Source organism: Artemia franciscana, chromosome 9 (assembly GCF_032884065.1).
Source record: "Artemia franciscana chromosome 9, ASM3288406v1, whole genome shotgun sequence".
NCBI lineage: Eukaryota > Metazoa > Arthropoda > Branchiopoda > Anostraca > Artemiidae > Artemia > Artemia franciscana.
In genome coordinates, this window is record NC_088871.1 from 42,617,062 (window position 1) to 42,634,634 (window position 17,573).

General features: G+C 32.7%; 2 protein-coding genes across 2 annotated transcripts in view; both read right to left on the reverse strand.

The window, feature by feature from the left end:
* The window catches only part of LOC136031442 (tryptophan--tRNA ligase, cytoplasmic-like), an 85,328-nt gene that overhangs the window by 47,208 nt on the left and 20,547 nt on the right, over positions 1 to 17,573 (reverse strand). The gene's annotated exons all lie outside the window — the stretch shown is intronic.
* The window catches only part of LOC136031441 (tryptophan--tRNA ligase, cytoplasmic-like), a 30,948-nt gene continuing 16,706 nt past the window's right edge, over positions 3,332 to 17,573 (reverse strand). Inside the window, exons 4-6 of the mRNA XM_065711029.1 lie at positions 15,809 to 16,090; positions 10,305 to 10,445; positions 3,332 to 3,568 (exon numbers count right to left, since the gene is read on the reverse strand). Coding sequence (XP_065567101.1) covers positions 3,410 to 3,568; positions 10,305 to 10,445; positions 15,809 to 16,090 — 582 coding nt within the window. The 3' untranslated portion in view covers positions 3,332 to 3,409. The remainder of the gene's footprint in view (positions 3,569 to 10,304; positions 10,446 to 15,808; positions 16,091 to 17,573) is intronic.

Consider the following 17,573-nt stretch of genomic DNA (forward strand, 5'->3'; position numbering starts at 1 on the left):
GCCTGCATTTATGATCCGTAGGATGCTTATTTCGTCTTCTCCTGATCCAGAAGTGGGATTGGAAGACGTTACAGCCTACTTTAGTTCAGAATTGGTAAAGATACATACAAGTTCCTTCTTGGAATTTGTCTTCTCATGCCAATTGCACACTTTAGGCCTTCCTCTATGTACTGTGGGGATCTCTTTTGAGATGAACAGTAAATGCTCCTGAAATGTCTTTGTCGGTCTTCAAAGTGCTTTCTGTTTTTGTAAGAGTTATAAATCTTTTAGTAAAAAGATCTTTGAGTTATAAATCTTATTATTACCAGCCATTTGATTTATAAAGGAATGAATTTCACTTGAACGAAAATTATGGTCAGTCTCGGCTGAGAAGTCATTCCAGGCTGAGCGCTTGGCCTTTAAAACTGTTTTCTTCACTGAAGCTTCAGCCTTCCTAAGAGTAATGAAAGTTTAATGGCTTGGGTGCCTCTGGAAAATGTTTCTTGCTTTCTCTTAACTTAAAACTGCACTTGTGCAGTCTTGACTCCACCAGATTTTGCTAGACTTCTTTAACGGAGCAATGGGCATTTGATCAAAGAATTTCTTGATTGAGTTTTCTGTTGCTGTTAAGAGTGTCACTTAGTTTTTTGGCTTAAATTTTAATATCTTCTGCATGGCTGGTAGTAGAGTAATCAGTGCTATCTAATTGGTTTCTGAAGAGGGTCCAGATTGCTGTCTTTAGATTGAATCTCATTGTTGAGGGAACATGAGAGTATTTTGCAGCATCGATTTCGATTAGGGTTGCAGTATGGTCGGTCTGAAGATCTAGAACAAGAAAGATTTGGATTTCAGACTCAAGTCATGTTGGACTAAAAATCAATCGTTGATGAGGTATTATTCCTGATATTGTAGTATGTGGGGAGATCATGCAGAGTTAGAACTGTAAAATTGTTAGAGGTAAGGATAAATTCTTCTATGTTCTTTCTCGCAACGTTGGAGTATACTCAATTTTTCCAAATAGGGCTAAGAGAATTAAAGTCATCAAAAATGACAGTGTTTTTAGCTCTTGTTTCTTCTTCAAGCAGGGTTTTAATACCATTGCTGCTATCAGGATTGTAAAAGGGTGAGAATTATAAGGGATGTCTATCAAGGAGACATCCCTTAAATTTACGCTGACCACATCGAACATCGATCTCATTCAGGTACTCTCTTGGGGCTATTGCTGAATACGGTATATCCTTTTTCACGAGGATTGCCACTTCCCCTCCTTTCCTTCTGGTTGATCTATCCTTTCTATAGAGACAGAATCCAGGTATAACTACTTGCCTGAGACTGTATAAATTTGTTTCCTGGAGGCAAACAAGATGAATGCAATAGATCATTTGTTTTTGCTATTGAGATTTGAATAATCAAAACCAGGTCTTTGATATCTAGTTTTTTTCAAGTGGAAGTTTTTCAAAACAGTGAGACAAAAACATAGTTTAATGTCCTTATAGTTAGGAATGGGTTTTTCGTTCAACTAAACAAAAATACCTTGTTTTAGATTGTGTTAATGTTTGGGTAGATAATCCTTCCGGAAACAAGACAAATTATTTGGTATTTCTTATTGGTTTTCTCTTTCAAAACAATGATTTTTCTTTCTTTTCTTTGGCCTTGTATGAAACTAGTAAAATCTGGTTTATAAATGCTACGAGTAATTAATAATATACCTCCATCAATAAATAATACACCTCTATCAGGATTACTGGCTAATATCTTATTAAGATATTATCGAAAAAGAATTTCGTATAAAAATTCTTTCAAATCCTTCCAGTGTAATATTTCTCTTCAAGTATTCCCGAGATTTCCCTCCTTCCGCAAAATTATCTCCATAGATACCCACCCCAAGCAAGACCCTGCCCCCTCCTAAAAAATATGTGTACATCACAGCTTAGATACCAATATAGTTACGAAAACTCCTATCTTGCCCAGGAGAAGCTTTTGATACAGAGCTCTTAACTTAACAATGGTCGAATTTACAGAATTAGTATCCACATTTTGTTTTTTCAAAGTTCAGTTCAGAAACTAAACCCATGGAAGAATAAGAAAATAAGTCTGCGAACCAAGCTTAGAATATAGGAAGCTGCGATGATCACGGAGGTCAAATAATGAAAGTGGGCTGTACAAAAAGTGTGGTTTAATCCCGCTTTCTAGACCTATAATGAGAGAAAGGTTGAGATGGCTAGGGCACGTTTTTAAATATGGAGGATGACATATTGCCAAAAATTGTCCTTTTTGGCCAACCATCTAGGGCTGCACAGGAAATTAGATCGTCTACAGTTGGGGCGGGAGGACGTAAAGAAAGATTTAAGGGAGCTTCCCAAGGGGGTGTAAAGAGAGGGATTTTGAATAGATTGGGATGGAGGTGGAGTGCGCGTAGCTATACTGGTTTCAGGCGGTTTGTTGCTACTGCAAGTTGTTAGCAGTAGGAATAGCTTAAAAACACTGTGCACGAAAAATGTCCGAATGTTTCCCAATAACAAATACTATCTGTAAGCAGTGGACAAATTATAAAATTTAGAAAGGCACTTAAACTTCTACAATAGATGTAGAAAAGAGACTTTAAAAACCGCATCAAAGATGTGAAATTGATATATACTCCCTTATGATTTCTAAGAATATTTCTGGTCTACGCTGTTATTATTAACAAAAAGAGTAACATTTAACCCCAAAACGAGCAGAGTTTATTCATTATAGAAGGGGGTCACCCCTTCCTCATCCACACCTCCACCGCACAGTCGCAGAAATTTCGTAAGGTGCTCATTGAATCAGAATTTGAGGATTCAAGTCCTTTTTTGTAAATCGAATGTGATCGGAGACCAACGACCCACAGGGGGGGGGGTACTTTCTAGGAGGGTGTTCACCGAGGGAGGATTTTCCGTGGGGGTGTATTTTCCGGTTGGGTAAAGGCCATCTACCGGATCGACCAATGATGGAGCCAGGGGTAGGGAAATGTTTTCATTTATATGCATTTGGTACTACAAAGAAGGAAAAGCAAGTAGGACTAATTAAAAATCTACGAATTACGACCAATTGGCAATGCAGATGGCCAATGCCCATACAAATTACAAGTATTACCAGCAGGTGTGAGTAAATTTAATCTGAACACATATATAACTTGTCCTGCAAATTACTTGTTCTAAAAATAAAAGCCCTACAACTAAAAAACAGAAAAGTTGGATGAGCGGAACAAAATTCAAAATAAATATAGATAAAGCAGCTTTTCAAATTTAAAATCGAACGCAAGTCCCCTTAACTATATCTGATTTTTTTTTGGAAAAAAGGGGAATACTCTAGAGCTAAAAAAAACCTATCCCTTTGAATTTGGTGTATTGGCAGGATAAAAAAGAACACAAAATTTGACATAAATAAAATAACAAATTCTTCTAAGTCAAAAATCAAATACAAGTTGTCTGGGAGTCATAAACCCCCTAACGATGTCCTCTGTAATGGATTTTTTCTTGGTTTGATGGTCTAAGACGACGCGAGTTAATTTTTCAATTAAAATCTCCTTGATTTGTCCGCTGAACATTTCTCCACTAGAATAATTCTGCAAAAAAAAAAAACTTTACACATACGTATACACACACACACATATACATAGATATATATATATATATATATATATATATATATATACATATATATATATATATATATATATATATATATATATATACTAGCTGTTGGGGTGGCGCTTCGCGCCACCCCAACACCTAGTTGGTGGGGCGCTTCGCGCCCCCCCAAGCCCCCCCGCGCGCGTAAGTCGTTACGCGCCATAATAGTTACGCGCCATTGTAGTTGTGTCCCTATGTCCCACCTGTGAATATAGATAGATATATATATATATATATATATGGTTTTAACTACGTAAAACTTGCGAATATACAACATTATTTGCTGTCCCATTGTCTTTGCATATAAATAGATTGTCAGGTTTACCGACTCTTGAACATGCAACATATAATGGTCCATGGGAAAACAATCTGTATTCAGATCTATACCTCATGATTCTAATGATTGCCCTTGAGCTTTGTTGATGGTGATTGCTAATCGACCATTCCCTGTCCCGGTGTCCCGGTCGTCATTTATATCCCCCTGTTTCCCCCGGTGTCCCCGTTGTAGTTGTGTCCCTGTGTCCCGGTCGTCATTTATATTCCCTGTGTCCCGGTCGTCATTTGTATCCCGGTGTCCCGGTCTGTATATACATTCGTTTTTTAGTTTTGTTTTTCTCCTTTATTTTTTTCCTTTTTTTTTCTTTTTTAGTTTATTTAGATTTTTAGATTTTTTAGTTTTTTTATTAGTTTTTAGTTTTTTTTTCTTTTTAGTTTTTTTGTAGTTTTTACCTTCTTTTTAGTTTTGTTAGTTTTTTTTTACTTATGTCCTGGTCGTCATTTATACTCCCTGTGTCCCGGTGCTTTGTTGATTGCTAATCGAACATTCCTTTTGTCCTGGTCGCTTTCTCTTTGAGTGTCGTCATTTATTTTTTTCTTTTTTAGTTCTTTTAGTTTTTTAGATGAAAATTTTTTTTAGTTTTTTCCTTTTTTTCTTTTTAGTTTTTTATTGGTTTTTACCTTTATTTTAGCTTATTTTTCAGTTTTTTCCTTTTTTTAGTTTTTTTTTATTTTTTATTTTTTTTAGTTTTTTACCTTTTTTTAGTTTTTTTTTAGTTTTTTTTAGTTTTTTAGCTTTTTTACTTTTTTTTATTAGTTTTTAGTTTTTTTTGTAGTTTTTGCCTTTTTTTAGTTTTTTCAGTTTTTTTTTAGTTTTTTATTGGTTTTTACCTTTATTTTAGCTTATTTTTCAGTTTTTTCCTTTTTTTTAGTTTTTTTAGTTTTTAGTTTTTTTAGTTTTTTTAGTTTTTTACCTTTTTTTAGTTTTTTTAGTTTTTTTAGTTTTTTGGCTTTTTTATTTTTTTTATTAGTTTTTAGTTTTTTTTTGTAGTTTTTGCCTTTTTTTAGTTTTTTAGCTTTTTTATTAGTTTTTAGTTTTTTTTGTAGTTTTTGCCTTTTTTTAGTTTTTTTAGTTTTTTAGCTTTTTTATTTTTTTTATTAGTTTTTAGTTTTTTTTGTAGTTTTTGCCTTTTTTTAGTTTTTTCAGTTTTGACGTCACCTGATCCAGTTTTTTCAGGTGACGTCACCTGATCCACACATCCACAGACAGACAGACAACTTATTTTTATATAGATAGATATATATATATATATATATATATATATATATATATATATATATATATATATATATATATATATATATATATATTGATATAAAACCTTCCAACTAACTTTAAAAAAATTACTAGAGTCGAAACTAAAAAAAAAAATACAATGATAAACAATAAACAATAAACTCAACTTGGTGGCAACCGTATTTGTAAATAAAGTAAAATGATATTACTGATATATAAATGATAATATATATATATATATATATATATATATATATATATATATATATATATATATATATATATATATATATATATATATATATATATATATATATATATATATATAAATAAGTTGTCTGTCTGTCTGTGGATGGATCAGGTGACGTCACCTGAAAAAACTGGATCAGGTGACGTCAAAACTGAAAAAACTAAAAAAAGGCAAAAACTACAAAAAAAACTAAAAACTAATAAAAAAAAATAAAAAAGCTAAAAAACTAAAAAAACTAAAAAAAGGCAAAAACTATAAAAAAAACTAAAAACTAATAGAAAAGCTAAAAAACTAAAAAAACTAAAAAAAGGCAAAAACTACAAAAAAAAACTAAAAACTAATAAAAAAAATAAAAAAGCTAAAAAACTAAAAAAACTAAAAAAACTAAAAAAAGGTAAAAAACTAAAAAAACTAAAAACTAAAAAAAACTAAAAAAAAGGAAAAAACTGAAAAATAAGCTAAAATTAAGGTAAAAACCAATAAAAAACTAAAAAAAAACTGAAAAAACTAAAAAAAGGCAAAAACTACAAAAAAAACTAAAAACTAATAAAAAAAGTAAAAAAGCTAAAAAACTAAAAAAACTAAAAAAAGGTAAAAAACTAAAAAAAATAAAAAATTAAAAAAAAAACTAAAAAAAAGGAAAAAACTGAAAAATAAGCTAAAATAAAGGTAAAAAACAATAAAAAACTAAAAAGAAAAAAAGGAAAAAACTAAAAAAAATTTTCATCTAAAAAACTAAAAAAAACTAAAAAAGGTAAAAACTAAAAGAACTAAAAAAGAAAAAAATAAATGACGAAACTCAAAGAGAAAGCGACCAGGACAAAAGGAATGTTCGATTAGCAATCAACAAAGCACCGGGACACAGGGAGTATAAATGACGACCAGGACATAAGTAAAAAAAAAAACTATCTATATATATAAAAATAAGTTGTCTGTGGATCTGTGGATCGTGGATCAGGTGACGTCACCTGAAAAAACTGGATCAGGTGACGTCAAAACTGAAAAAACTAAAAAAAGGCAAAAACTACAAAAAAAACTAAAAACTAATAAAAAAAAATAAAAAAGCTAAAAAACTAAAAAAACTAAAAAAAGGCAAAAACTACAAAAAAAACTAAAAACTAATAAAAAAGCTAAAAAACTAAAAAAACTAAAAAAAAGGCAAAAACTACAAAAAAAACTAAAAACTAATAAAAAAAATAAAAAAGCTAAAAAACTAAAAAAACTAAAAAAACTAAAAAAAGGTAAAAAACTAAAAAAACTAAAAACTAAAAAAAAATAAAATAAAGGAAAAAACTGAAAAATAAGCTAAAATAAAGGTAAAAACCAATAAAAAACTAAAAAAAAAACTGAAAAAACTAAAAAAAGGCAAAAACTACAAAAAAACTAAAAACTAATAAAAAAAGTAAAAAAGCTAAAAAACTAAAAAAACTAAAAAAAGGTAAAAAACTAAAAAAAATAAAAAATAAAAAAAAACTAAAAAAAAGGAAAAAACTGAAAAATAAGCTAACATAAAGGTAAAAACCAATAAAAAACTAAAAAGAAAAAAAGGAAAAAACTAAAAAAAAATTTCATCTAAAAAACTAAAAAAAACTAAAAAAGGTGAAAACTAAAAGAACTAAAAAAGAAAAAAATAAATGACGACACTCAAAGAGAAAGCGACCAGGACAAAAGGAATGTTCGATTAGCAATCAACAAAGCACCGGGACACAGGGAGTATAAATGACGACCAGGACATAAGTAAAAAAAAAATTAACAAAACTAAAAAGAAGGTAAAAACTACAAAAAAACTAAAAAGAAAAAAAAACGGGACACAGGGAATATAAATGACGACCGGGACACAGGGACACAACTACAACGGGGACACCGGGAGAAACAGGGGGATATAAATGACGACCGGGACAAAAAAACTAAAAAGGAAAAAAAACTAAAAACTAATAAAAAAACTAAAAAATCTAAATAAGCTAAAAAAGAAAAAAAAAGGAAAAAAATAAAGGAGAAAAACAAAACTAAAAAACGAATGTATATACAGACCGGGATACCGGGATACAAATGACGACCGGGACACAGGGAATATAAATGACGACCGGGACACAGGGACACAACTACAACGGGGACACCGGGGGAAACAGGGGGATGTAAATGACGACCGGGACACCGGGACAGGGAATGGTCGATTAGCAATAAAAACGATTTCTCAGAGATTCTAAGAGGTAAGAATTCCATAAGTAAGAAATACGAAACCTCAGCTTCTTTCTTAGCAGTAATATTAAAAAGCTGGCCCGCAGCAAGAAAATCCACTTTTGAACTAGAACAAGTGAACTTCTTTGAACAATGATCAATAATCCTTTACGAGTTGCTGAATCTATATTGCATGACAATTTTTTGGACACAATTCTGTTAATAAGATACATGAATAGTTTGAAGGACTGACGATTTTTGTTGCCGTACTCACCAGAGAAAAACTGGATAATGACGCTGTTCGATATGTCCTGATTTGCAGCTAAAACTATCTGGAGAATATAAGTGGGCCTGTACCCCTCTGTCACCTCCCCCTCCTTCCAACGTTTTGACAGGAAGGTAAAGAAGTTTCACCATATTGAATTAGAACCACGCCAGGATTTTCACTTTGAAGGATTGAGAAGCCAAGCGGACTCAGTAATCATTAGACAAAGTGCTAATTGTTTAGGATAAAGTGAGACATGCTGTATTCTTTTTTAATATATCGTACAAACATTTTTAGTTTGTAGTATTAAGAAGCACAATATGGACCTATGGTCCTCGAATTTCCCCTTCCCTAGCTTTTTTTTTTGCAGAAAGGCAGGGATGTTTCCACCTTTCTTGAACAGGCTTCATACAAGAATTATACCCCGCCCTGCCCTCTGTCTGCAGGTATGTGTTAGGGTATAAAGGCCGTAAATTAGGTTGGTGTAAATAATTAAATGTTTTTATTAAAAAAAGTAGCCTACCCTTAATATATTTCTTACCAGGAAAAATATTCCCATTAATTGAAATAATCCCTTTCATCAGCTAATAATAACCATGACAAAGTTGTGTTATAATAAAAAAAAATCCTTTACCCACGGTTCCTAGAAGGTGCATCACTTAAGTGTTAATCAAAATTTTTAAGTCACTGACAGTCATCATTAGTTTCACCCCAATAAGATATTGAATAAAAAAAAAAAGAATTTAAGATAGAAAAATAATGAATTAAAAAGAAAACAATAAAAAAAAAAAAAAAAAAAAAAAACAAGGTCTGGCACTCATTGATACTTTATCAGAAATCTTGTGATTCCGTCCAGAGTTTGACATCTTTGAAGGGTAAAAACTCTAAATACTATTCTCAAAAGGTATACTAAGTATATATGTTATTATATAAATATCCTGGTATTTTCTTTCAAAAGTTAAAATTTTTGCAAGTGAATCTTGAGATATGGTTAAATTCTTCTTGAAACTTTAACTGGTCTAAAAGCTGTTGCTCAATATCATCGCCAGCAAAGCATAGATAGCCAGGCGGGAGTTTGAGCTGGCAGACGAAGTAGATTACCATATTAGCACAGCGTGAGAGACTCGAGCTGCACAGTAGGGGGTTGGGATGGCAGTTTGAGAGACCAGAGAATCTCCAAGTTCCATACCCTATCAAGCGTTCAATTTAGAGAGGTGTTTTATCTGGACAGCATCTACATTAACCATTTGCGTCTAAGTTATAGACGTAAGCTATTGAGGAAGAATCAATTCATACTCAAGTAAGGCTGGGTGTTTGTGATCTGGACCTAGGGTGCCCGAGACACTGGGTGTGTAAGGTTGGGTGATCTTCGGATTGTCAAACATTGTTCTCCAAAGACAATGTTGACCTGTGGCTGAAATTATTCCCAAGCTGATATTTCTGTATCTAGAATTACGGGCTGAGCAGAAGTTTGATAGCCCTCAAAAACGCGCGAATCTAGAGGGTGATCAGTCATGCAAAATCTTGGTCACAGTTTAAATACATGCCGAGCTATATCTAAATGACATCATTTTTCCTAAAATTAAATCACTGACTGTATATTTAAATGTCGTCTTCAACACCATGTGTTTGGAACATCAAAAACGCGCGAATCTACAGGGTGATCAGTCGTGCAAAATCTTGGTCATAGTTTAAATACATGCTGGGCTATATCTAAATGCAACCATTGTTTCCTAAATGAAATCCCAGATTATATATTTAAATGCTTATTTTGACACATTCAATATAAATGTTCTTTTTAAACACCCAGTATTTACTGCAATGATATTAAAAAAATTTTCGTCGTTTTCTTGGCCTCGCGAAACTTTTCTAAGCCAAACGAATTCTTCCTTTTAAAGACAATTGCTTCTAAATGACAGTAAGGAAACTCAAAACAATTTTTTTTAGTTTTTCTACTCTCTTGCAGCGGCTATATATCACCACTGGTACGCTTAAAGGTCGCATCAGACATTTTCAGACTTAAAGAGAAAATTACCAAAAACCATTTGCAAAGCTGTTTTTATAGGGAGGATCAGCAGGAGAATAGATCAGGAGCACTGAATTGTGGTCAAACTTAATTTTCCCGGTTGGTCCTCCCTTTTATGGCAGCTTACCAAATGGTTTCGGCAATTATTCCTGGAGATTTAAAATGTCAAGATATGACCTTTAGGCGTAACAGCGACGACATTAAGCAATTCATCACCTCTTGAGCTCCTGATACTAGATTATTCCGATGGTGTCAGAGGCTTTGCCACTGTTGAACAGCAACGACGTTGTACAATACATCCCCTCTTGAATTCCTGGTGCCGAGAGTGTAGTAATGACATTATTGTTAATTCAGGTAGTAAAAAAAGTCATGCTTACCTGTCTAATTTTTTCTAATTCTTCATCATTTTCTTCAAAATACGTTAAATATTGAAATGCTATATCAACTGAGCAATCACCACCCTTTTCCTGGTGCTCTTTTACCGTATCGCGATCACCAGAGTAAGCATAATTATTTATCTGAAACATAAATTACCATAAAAATCGCGAGTAGGGTTCTTAATGTCAATAATATGAGCCAAATGTCAAATCATTGAAAATCAGAACTTATTTGAGGCTCAGAGCAATTTTGACGTGCCTCTAAATCTTTTTGTTCTTTACAGTGGCATAAAACTTCATACCAAAGAGCCCAACAGGTTTCATGGGTTTTTTTACTAGATCAACACTTAACAAAGCACTTAACAAAATATAAAATGTTACGTACGTGCATAAAAATAAAACTCAGGAATATTGTGAATGATAAATCGAAAATTAGTCCCAAAAATAAGATACCGGGATAATACCCTTTTTAACACGACTGCACAAGTTAGTAATCTCTCTTTCTCTTATCAGTCTTATATAGTCTTATCAGGTCTTATCAGGATATAGTCTTATCAGGGTGAACAACCACTTTCTGAAAAAACTTCGGCTCGATATTTCAGAGAATGTAGTAGAGCAAGGTATCTTAAGGAAACACAAAGGGTACTTGAGAATATGGTATCAAAACGGAATATGTAAAACTCTCCTTGATTATATTGACAGTTTGAGTGTCCTAGATCAAAATATTAGGAAAACAAATAAATTTATGGAAGTTTTGAGAGCTTACAATACAAGAAAAGGTATGCAAATTGATGTTAAGAAGAAGAAGAATAAGTCGCTTTGACTTGAGATAAAGGGCGAAGAAGTGATGTCGGATAACGAGAAAATGAAACCCAAAACAGAACGGCATGTTTTGGACTCTCTGCTTTATATTTATTATTTTTGAGAGCTTTAGTGCTTTCTTATTTCAATTTAATTTTATTTTTAGTCCAGTAGTTTTTATGTTAGTCATTTGATTTGATAAATTTGTTCTATCCAATTCTGATATATTTTTTGCATGTTATCTAATCAGAAATTTTTGACTTTTTCGTATGTCCCAGTTATTTGTTGATTACTTATTAAATCATTATTTAATTAATTAATTCTGATTAATTTTTGAACTTCTATGCTTCAAACTTTACAAAAATTTCAGTTTATAGCAACGTTTCTGAAAAAGATGAAGTTGAAATTTCATCTTAAATGAATTCCTATTCTCTCCCCAACCAAAAATGAACTTTTTTATTCTCTCCCCAACCACAAATTCAATGAAGTACTTCAATGTATTTAAAAGAATATATGTAATGTAATCCTAGGTTGTGATTGCTCCAGTTATCTAGAAGATCAAAAGTTTCATAGAATTTCCATCCATACAAACAATAATACTCCTTTTCATCCAACCGAAATTCTTTAGTAGTAATATAAACAAGGACTTTTCACCAAAATTACTATTCATCGCCAATTTTTTAAGTATATCCAAATTTTATCCAAAATCGAAATTGCGAATTTAAACGTAGGGACTTAATGAACATACAATTATTGATTTACACATTTTAAAAGCAATTAACCTGGGATTTAAGGGACCGGTGCCTCAAATTCTATTTTTGGTTAGGCCTGGGTATGATTCGGAAAACAATCAGAAACTATATAAAAAAATGAGCTGTTCAATTGAAAGCAAGGAACAGATTTGGCACCTATTTGAACAGAATATTCTTTGTATGAAGGGGACTGTCTGCTTCTTAGCTCCCTACCCTTTACTGTGAAGTTTTGCTTTTTAAGATTTTTCAAAGCACCAAGAAACTTTTGTTTAATGAACAAAGTGTTGAGAAGGGGACAGTCCCCCTTTAATACAGTAATTTACAATTTATTTAAAAGTTCTATACTTGTTCCTTACTTTAGTTGAAAACCTTTTCTGTTTGTTGAATTACATTTCATGAAAGTTAAAAGTTTTATGAATACAATACTTTTGGTAGCGCAGAAAAAACTATCAATATTTCAATGATCTCTATTGGGATTTTGATGGATAATCAAACCGTTCGTGGTAACAAACTGTAATTGAGGAGCGACCTGGCTCAATAGTAACCACGACTCTAAAAAAAGAAATTTTGACACCAACAGATATATCAAAAGCATTGGTTTATTATGCTGATTCCAAATATATAAGTTTCGTCTTACCCGTCAACAGCTACGAACCTGAGAAAAAATTGTCTGATTTTCGAAAAAAGAGGGGAAAACCCCCTAGAAGTCCTAGAATTTCAATGAAAAACACATAATCAGATTCACCGTATCAAACAGCTCTACTGTAGAGGTTTCAAGCTCATATCTGCAAAGATGTGGAATTTTGTAATTTTGCCACAAGAAAGATCACGGATGCGTGTGTTTTTTTCCCAGGGGTGAATGTATCAACTCAGTGGACCTAGAACGTCGAGAGATGGTTCATTCTAGTTCTAGTGCCCGTTTTAAGTGACCAAAAAAATTGGAGGGCAAATAGACCCTTTCCTACGCCACTTTTTTCCCCTCAATTGTAACTGATCAAATTTTAAGATTGCCTTTTTTCAGCATAGTTGAAAGGCCCCATAGTTATGTTTTTGGACATAAAAATGACCCCCTGGAGAAAGGTTTTAAGTTACAAAATTTGCCCATTGTTTTATTTTTATCGGGAAGTACGCATATATTTTTTGGATGAGAGGGGAGGACGAACTTTCTGCTGGGAGAACTTTCCATAGAGAGGGAAGTTTTCAGGGGGGTGTACTTTTCAGGAGAAATTTTACACTGGGTGAATTTGCCAGAATTTCTGTACGATATTTCTTTATATGTCTTGCTTTTTCTTTACCGAACCAATTTTACACGTGAAGATGTTAAGGGTAATTGTCCGGGGTAAATTTTCTCCAGAATTGAACTGTCCAAAGGATATTTCCATTGGGATAGGGATTTTCCCGTGGAGGTGGAGCCAGTTATCCCGGCGTTATTAGAAAAACGATCAGAAATTAAACAAAAACGAGTTTTTCCAACTAGATGTAAGGAGCAACATTAAAACTTCAAACGAACAGAAATTAATACCTATATGAGGGGAGGGGGGTGCCCCCTTCCAAAACCTGGCTCTTTACGCTCAAGTTTAAATTTTGATCGAATTCTTTAAAAACGACTCCTGGAAAACAAGGGTCATTTAATTAGAACAATAAGTAACTTTTTTTAAAGTGCCGAAAAACTGTAGCGTGAAAAGCAAAGTGTTGAGGAGGGGGCAACCCAACATCATATATGTAATAAATTTTGTCCATGTTAAGTTTTAATGTTGCTCCTTATTATAAGTTAAAAAAAACTTGTTTTTTTCATTTCATGAAGCTTAGAGACTAACATTTTTCTAAAGAAAACGGAAAAAGTATGTCAATTAAAGTATAAGTATATAAAAATGAAAAAAAGTAAGCAATTACAAAAAATACACAGAAAAATAGCCTACTTACAAAAACTAAGATATAAACTCCCGACATTCAGTTCTATTGACAAATGCCGAGGCGTTGGACGAATTTTTTTTAACAATTTCGACAGTTTTGAACTGGGTCATCAAACAACAAAAAATTCAATGCCTTTAAACTCAGTATTTATAAAAAGTAACACATTATCATAGTAGTTTGTTCAAAGTACAAAGATTTAAAAAATCACATAAAAATTTTGAAGTCAATATTTTCAATTTAATTTTGACAAAACCAATATATTTGACACTTTTATACTTCATAACTGTAAAAAATTTAATCTTTTTCAAAGTAAAAACTAGATAAATACAATCACTCATGTAAAAAGAAAAAAAAATGATAATAAAACACAAAAAAAGAGTCCGTTCAGGGGGTACAGAAATTCCCAGCATTCCTTTGAGGGAAAACATTTCTGATTATAGTGGCCTCCTATGTCAGCTCATGGGTACTATTGAAATGCAAGCAAAAGTTGACGGCATATTATCGAAATTGCCTCTGTTGTTTTCCTTGTATTTTCTATAATTACACGAACTTTCTTGTGTAGTAATAACTGCACTAATTACTAATAAACAAATGCATATTTAAGATCACCATAAAAAACTGATTCTTTGATTGAATATTATCAATAGTCAGGCTCTTATACTTTCGTTACTGATAAAGATCGTTATTTACTTACCATTCATTACTATGAAGAATTAAATTTTTTTTGTTGCTCCAACCGAAGTCATATAGAAAAATGTTTGTGGAAAACTCGAAAGGGGTCACTCAGACAGAAATTAGAACTTTTATTTAATTAATGGTCAAATCTATTGGCAGGCGGCCAACAATGGGGCAACACACATTTTTCTCATGGTTTTTCCCTATTCTGCTCTCTTTTCTTTGGTTTCCTTATAATTACTTTACAGTCCCAAATTTCCAAGGGGGGGGGGCATGGCCCCCTTGCCGGCGCCCATGGCTACCACGATCAACAAAACCGGTTCGATTCCATTATCTATAACAAAAGAAAAGTTAAGACCGTTCAATCATATTTTAAGACGAAGGAAAATAGGTTACCAACAAACTATATTTTGTTGATAGTTCGGTCATGTTTTAAGACAAAGAAAGATATGTTGCCGAAAGACTGCAGTTTGTTGATATTTCAGGTTGCCAAATGACTGTATTTCGTCAATAGTTCGGGTTATATTTCATAGGAAGGAATACTGCCAAGACTGCATTTTGTTGGTAGTTCGGTCATGTATTAAGACAAATGAAGAAAGGTTACCAAAAAAAAAAACTGCATTGATAAAGCAAAGCTAAAATGCGAACTGGGGAGTACAAGAACTGGATTGATAGGCTTCCTAAGAAAGGATATAAAGCAAGTACTAACTTAAATTGAGGAACCACAGGGTGAAACATTGGACGGAAGGAAAGGAGAGGAGTGGTCGCAACTGTTTTTGCCTCATCCGGTTTGGTAATGCGACGAGTTTAACAGTAATAGACTTATTAGAAATACATTATCAAGGGGGGGGGGGTACAGGTTTTACTCTCCTATTCAAATTTTTTTTTACTCGACTCGTAAAAACGCGATAAAAACACATACAAACTTATATTTGATACATTTTCTAAAAAAAAAAATTCGTAGCACCACCACCCCCGAACCGAAATTCCTGAAACGACCTTGGGCAGCAACAATCATTTTTTGAACATCGCAGTAACTTACAAATAAATATTTTGACTAATTTTGAAGAATTAATTTTATTAATTTGATTAAAAATTCTGCAGATAAATCTAATACAGGTATATAATATAATATATATATATATATATATATATATATATATATATATATATATATATATATATATATATATATATATATATATATATATATATACATGATCGGCAAATTTTTGTTATTTGTTCTTAGAAACACAAGTTAATTAAAGCAATATTACAGAACTGTCAACCTTTCGGTGACATCAATTGCAGATTTTAATAGCATCCTTAATGAAGATGTACCTTAAATAAAAAAATAAGTACCTTTTCTTTAATTTCTTCGTGTGTATCTGTGAGAAAAATTGCCGAGTTGGGATCACTCGCAGACATCTTACTGTTGGCACCTTGCAAAGCTGGGAAAAACTTTGAATGAACCAGAGCAGGTTTTAGAAATTTCAGCCGCGGAGCCACGTCACGTGTCATCCGGAAATACGGATCTTGATCAATTCCGCAAGGAATTAAACAAGGTACGTCCGTTTTGCCTTTAAAAATCTGTGGGAATGCCGAGGAAAAAGACGGCACCGCTTGGTTAAAAGGAAACGAATACTGGAAAAGAAATTATAAGAGGTTATTTAAATATGTAATATTTTCCAATGTTCTTTTCTGAAAGTACCAAGGACAGTAGAAACGGTCTCAATTTTTAACTTATCAAGAGGTAACTTTCACAGCCATAAATAACAAAAAAAAAAAAAAAAAAAAAGAATCAGGAATTCAATTTTAACGAAAAAGGGCTCCTTGTACACTTACCGAGTTTATGTAGCGAGCGGCAATTAAAAAACTAGTAAAAATAGCCAAAAAACTTAAGGCTCCGAAGCCTAAGAAGGTGTAGCTTCCCTGCGAACGTAAGTTTGTCTTTGAGAATCAACAGCATCTTACGAATGAAAAGAATAATCAAATTTAACTAGTTAATTATGCTTACTTATCTTGATGGTTCAACGCGCCTACACTGACAAAATAGGGTTCCACCCATAAAACTTCGTAACTTTGAAGCAACATAAAAAAACAAAAAAACAGAAAATTGCAAATTCTTAGTATGGATAGACTTAAGATGGATCCAGGAGGCTAAAATTATTTTAATTTTGATGTCCGTGGTACTTTAGATATGTATTAATTAATTTCATTTTCAACTAAATAATTTTTTATACAAAAAAATTACCAAAATCTTTCTTCATCTTTCTACCAAAAGATGTAGGGCATACTTTTGTTCCTTCACACAATCTTCTTCCTCATAGCTCTTTTTGTTTTGGTTTTTAATTCATTAGTTTTTACTGATTTACAAATAAACAAGTAAATAAATAATTTATTCCTCACGCCTCTCAATACAAAATTTCCGCATAACTGACAAATTATTAAAAGAAAAATGTTATGGCAGGGCAAAGAGCGGATTGACTGCGGCACGGCTGCCATTTAAGTCGTCCTATGTTGAAAGTCTCGAGATATGGTATGTTTATGTCTAGGCTATTGGAGAAGGCTTCCAGTGATTTCATCTTTTCGACTGGGAATGGCAGTTCATTCCAGATCTTGATGACACGGGTTATGAACGAATGATGGTAAGAATTAGATCTTACAATCTTCATCTTCAGAGGCTCTAATTGCAGACTGTGCGATCTTGTGTTACTTTGGGGAGTTATTTGAACATGCTTGTCTTTTACGTTCCCAAAATTCTCGAGAACTATCTTGAAGAGGGTTTTAAGTCTAAGATCGTTCTTCTTGTCTCAAGTTTATGGAGAGTGAGCCTTCTTTAGAGCTTCGTCATACGGAAGGTTTCTAAATCCTTCAAGTCCTTTTAAAAAGCGTTTCTGGACTCGTTCTATTCTATCAATATCCTTTTTGAGATATGGCGACCAGATGACAGTGGCGTTTTCAAGCTGTGGCCTGACGTAGCTTGTGTATGCTGAGATCTTTGAGTGAATGTCAAGGTGTCGTAGGGAGTGAGTGAGTAGCCAGAGAGTATTTGATGCTTTACGCACAACCAGGCCGTATGCTTTTCTGGTTTGAGGCCCAAGCTCAGAATCACACTTAGGTCCTT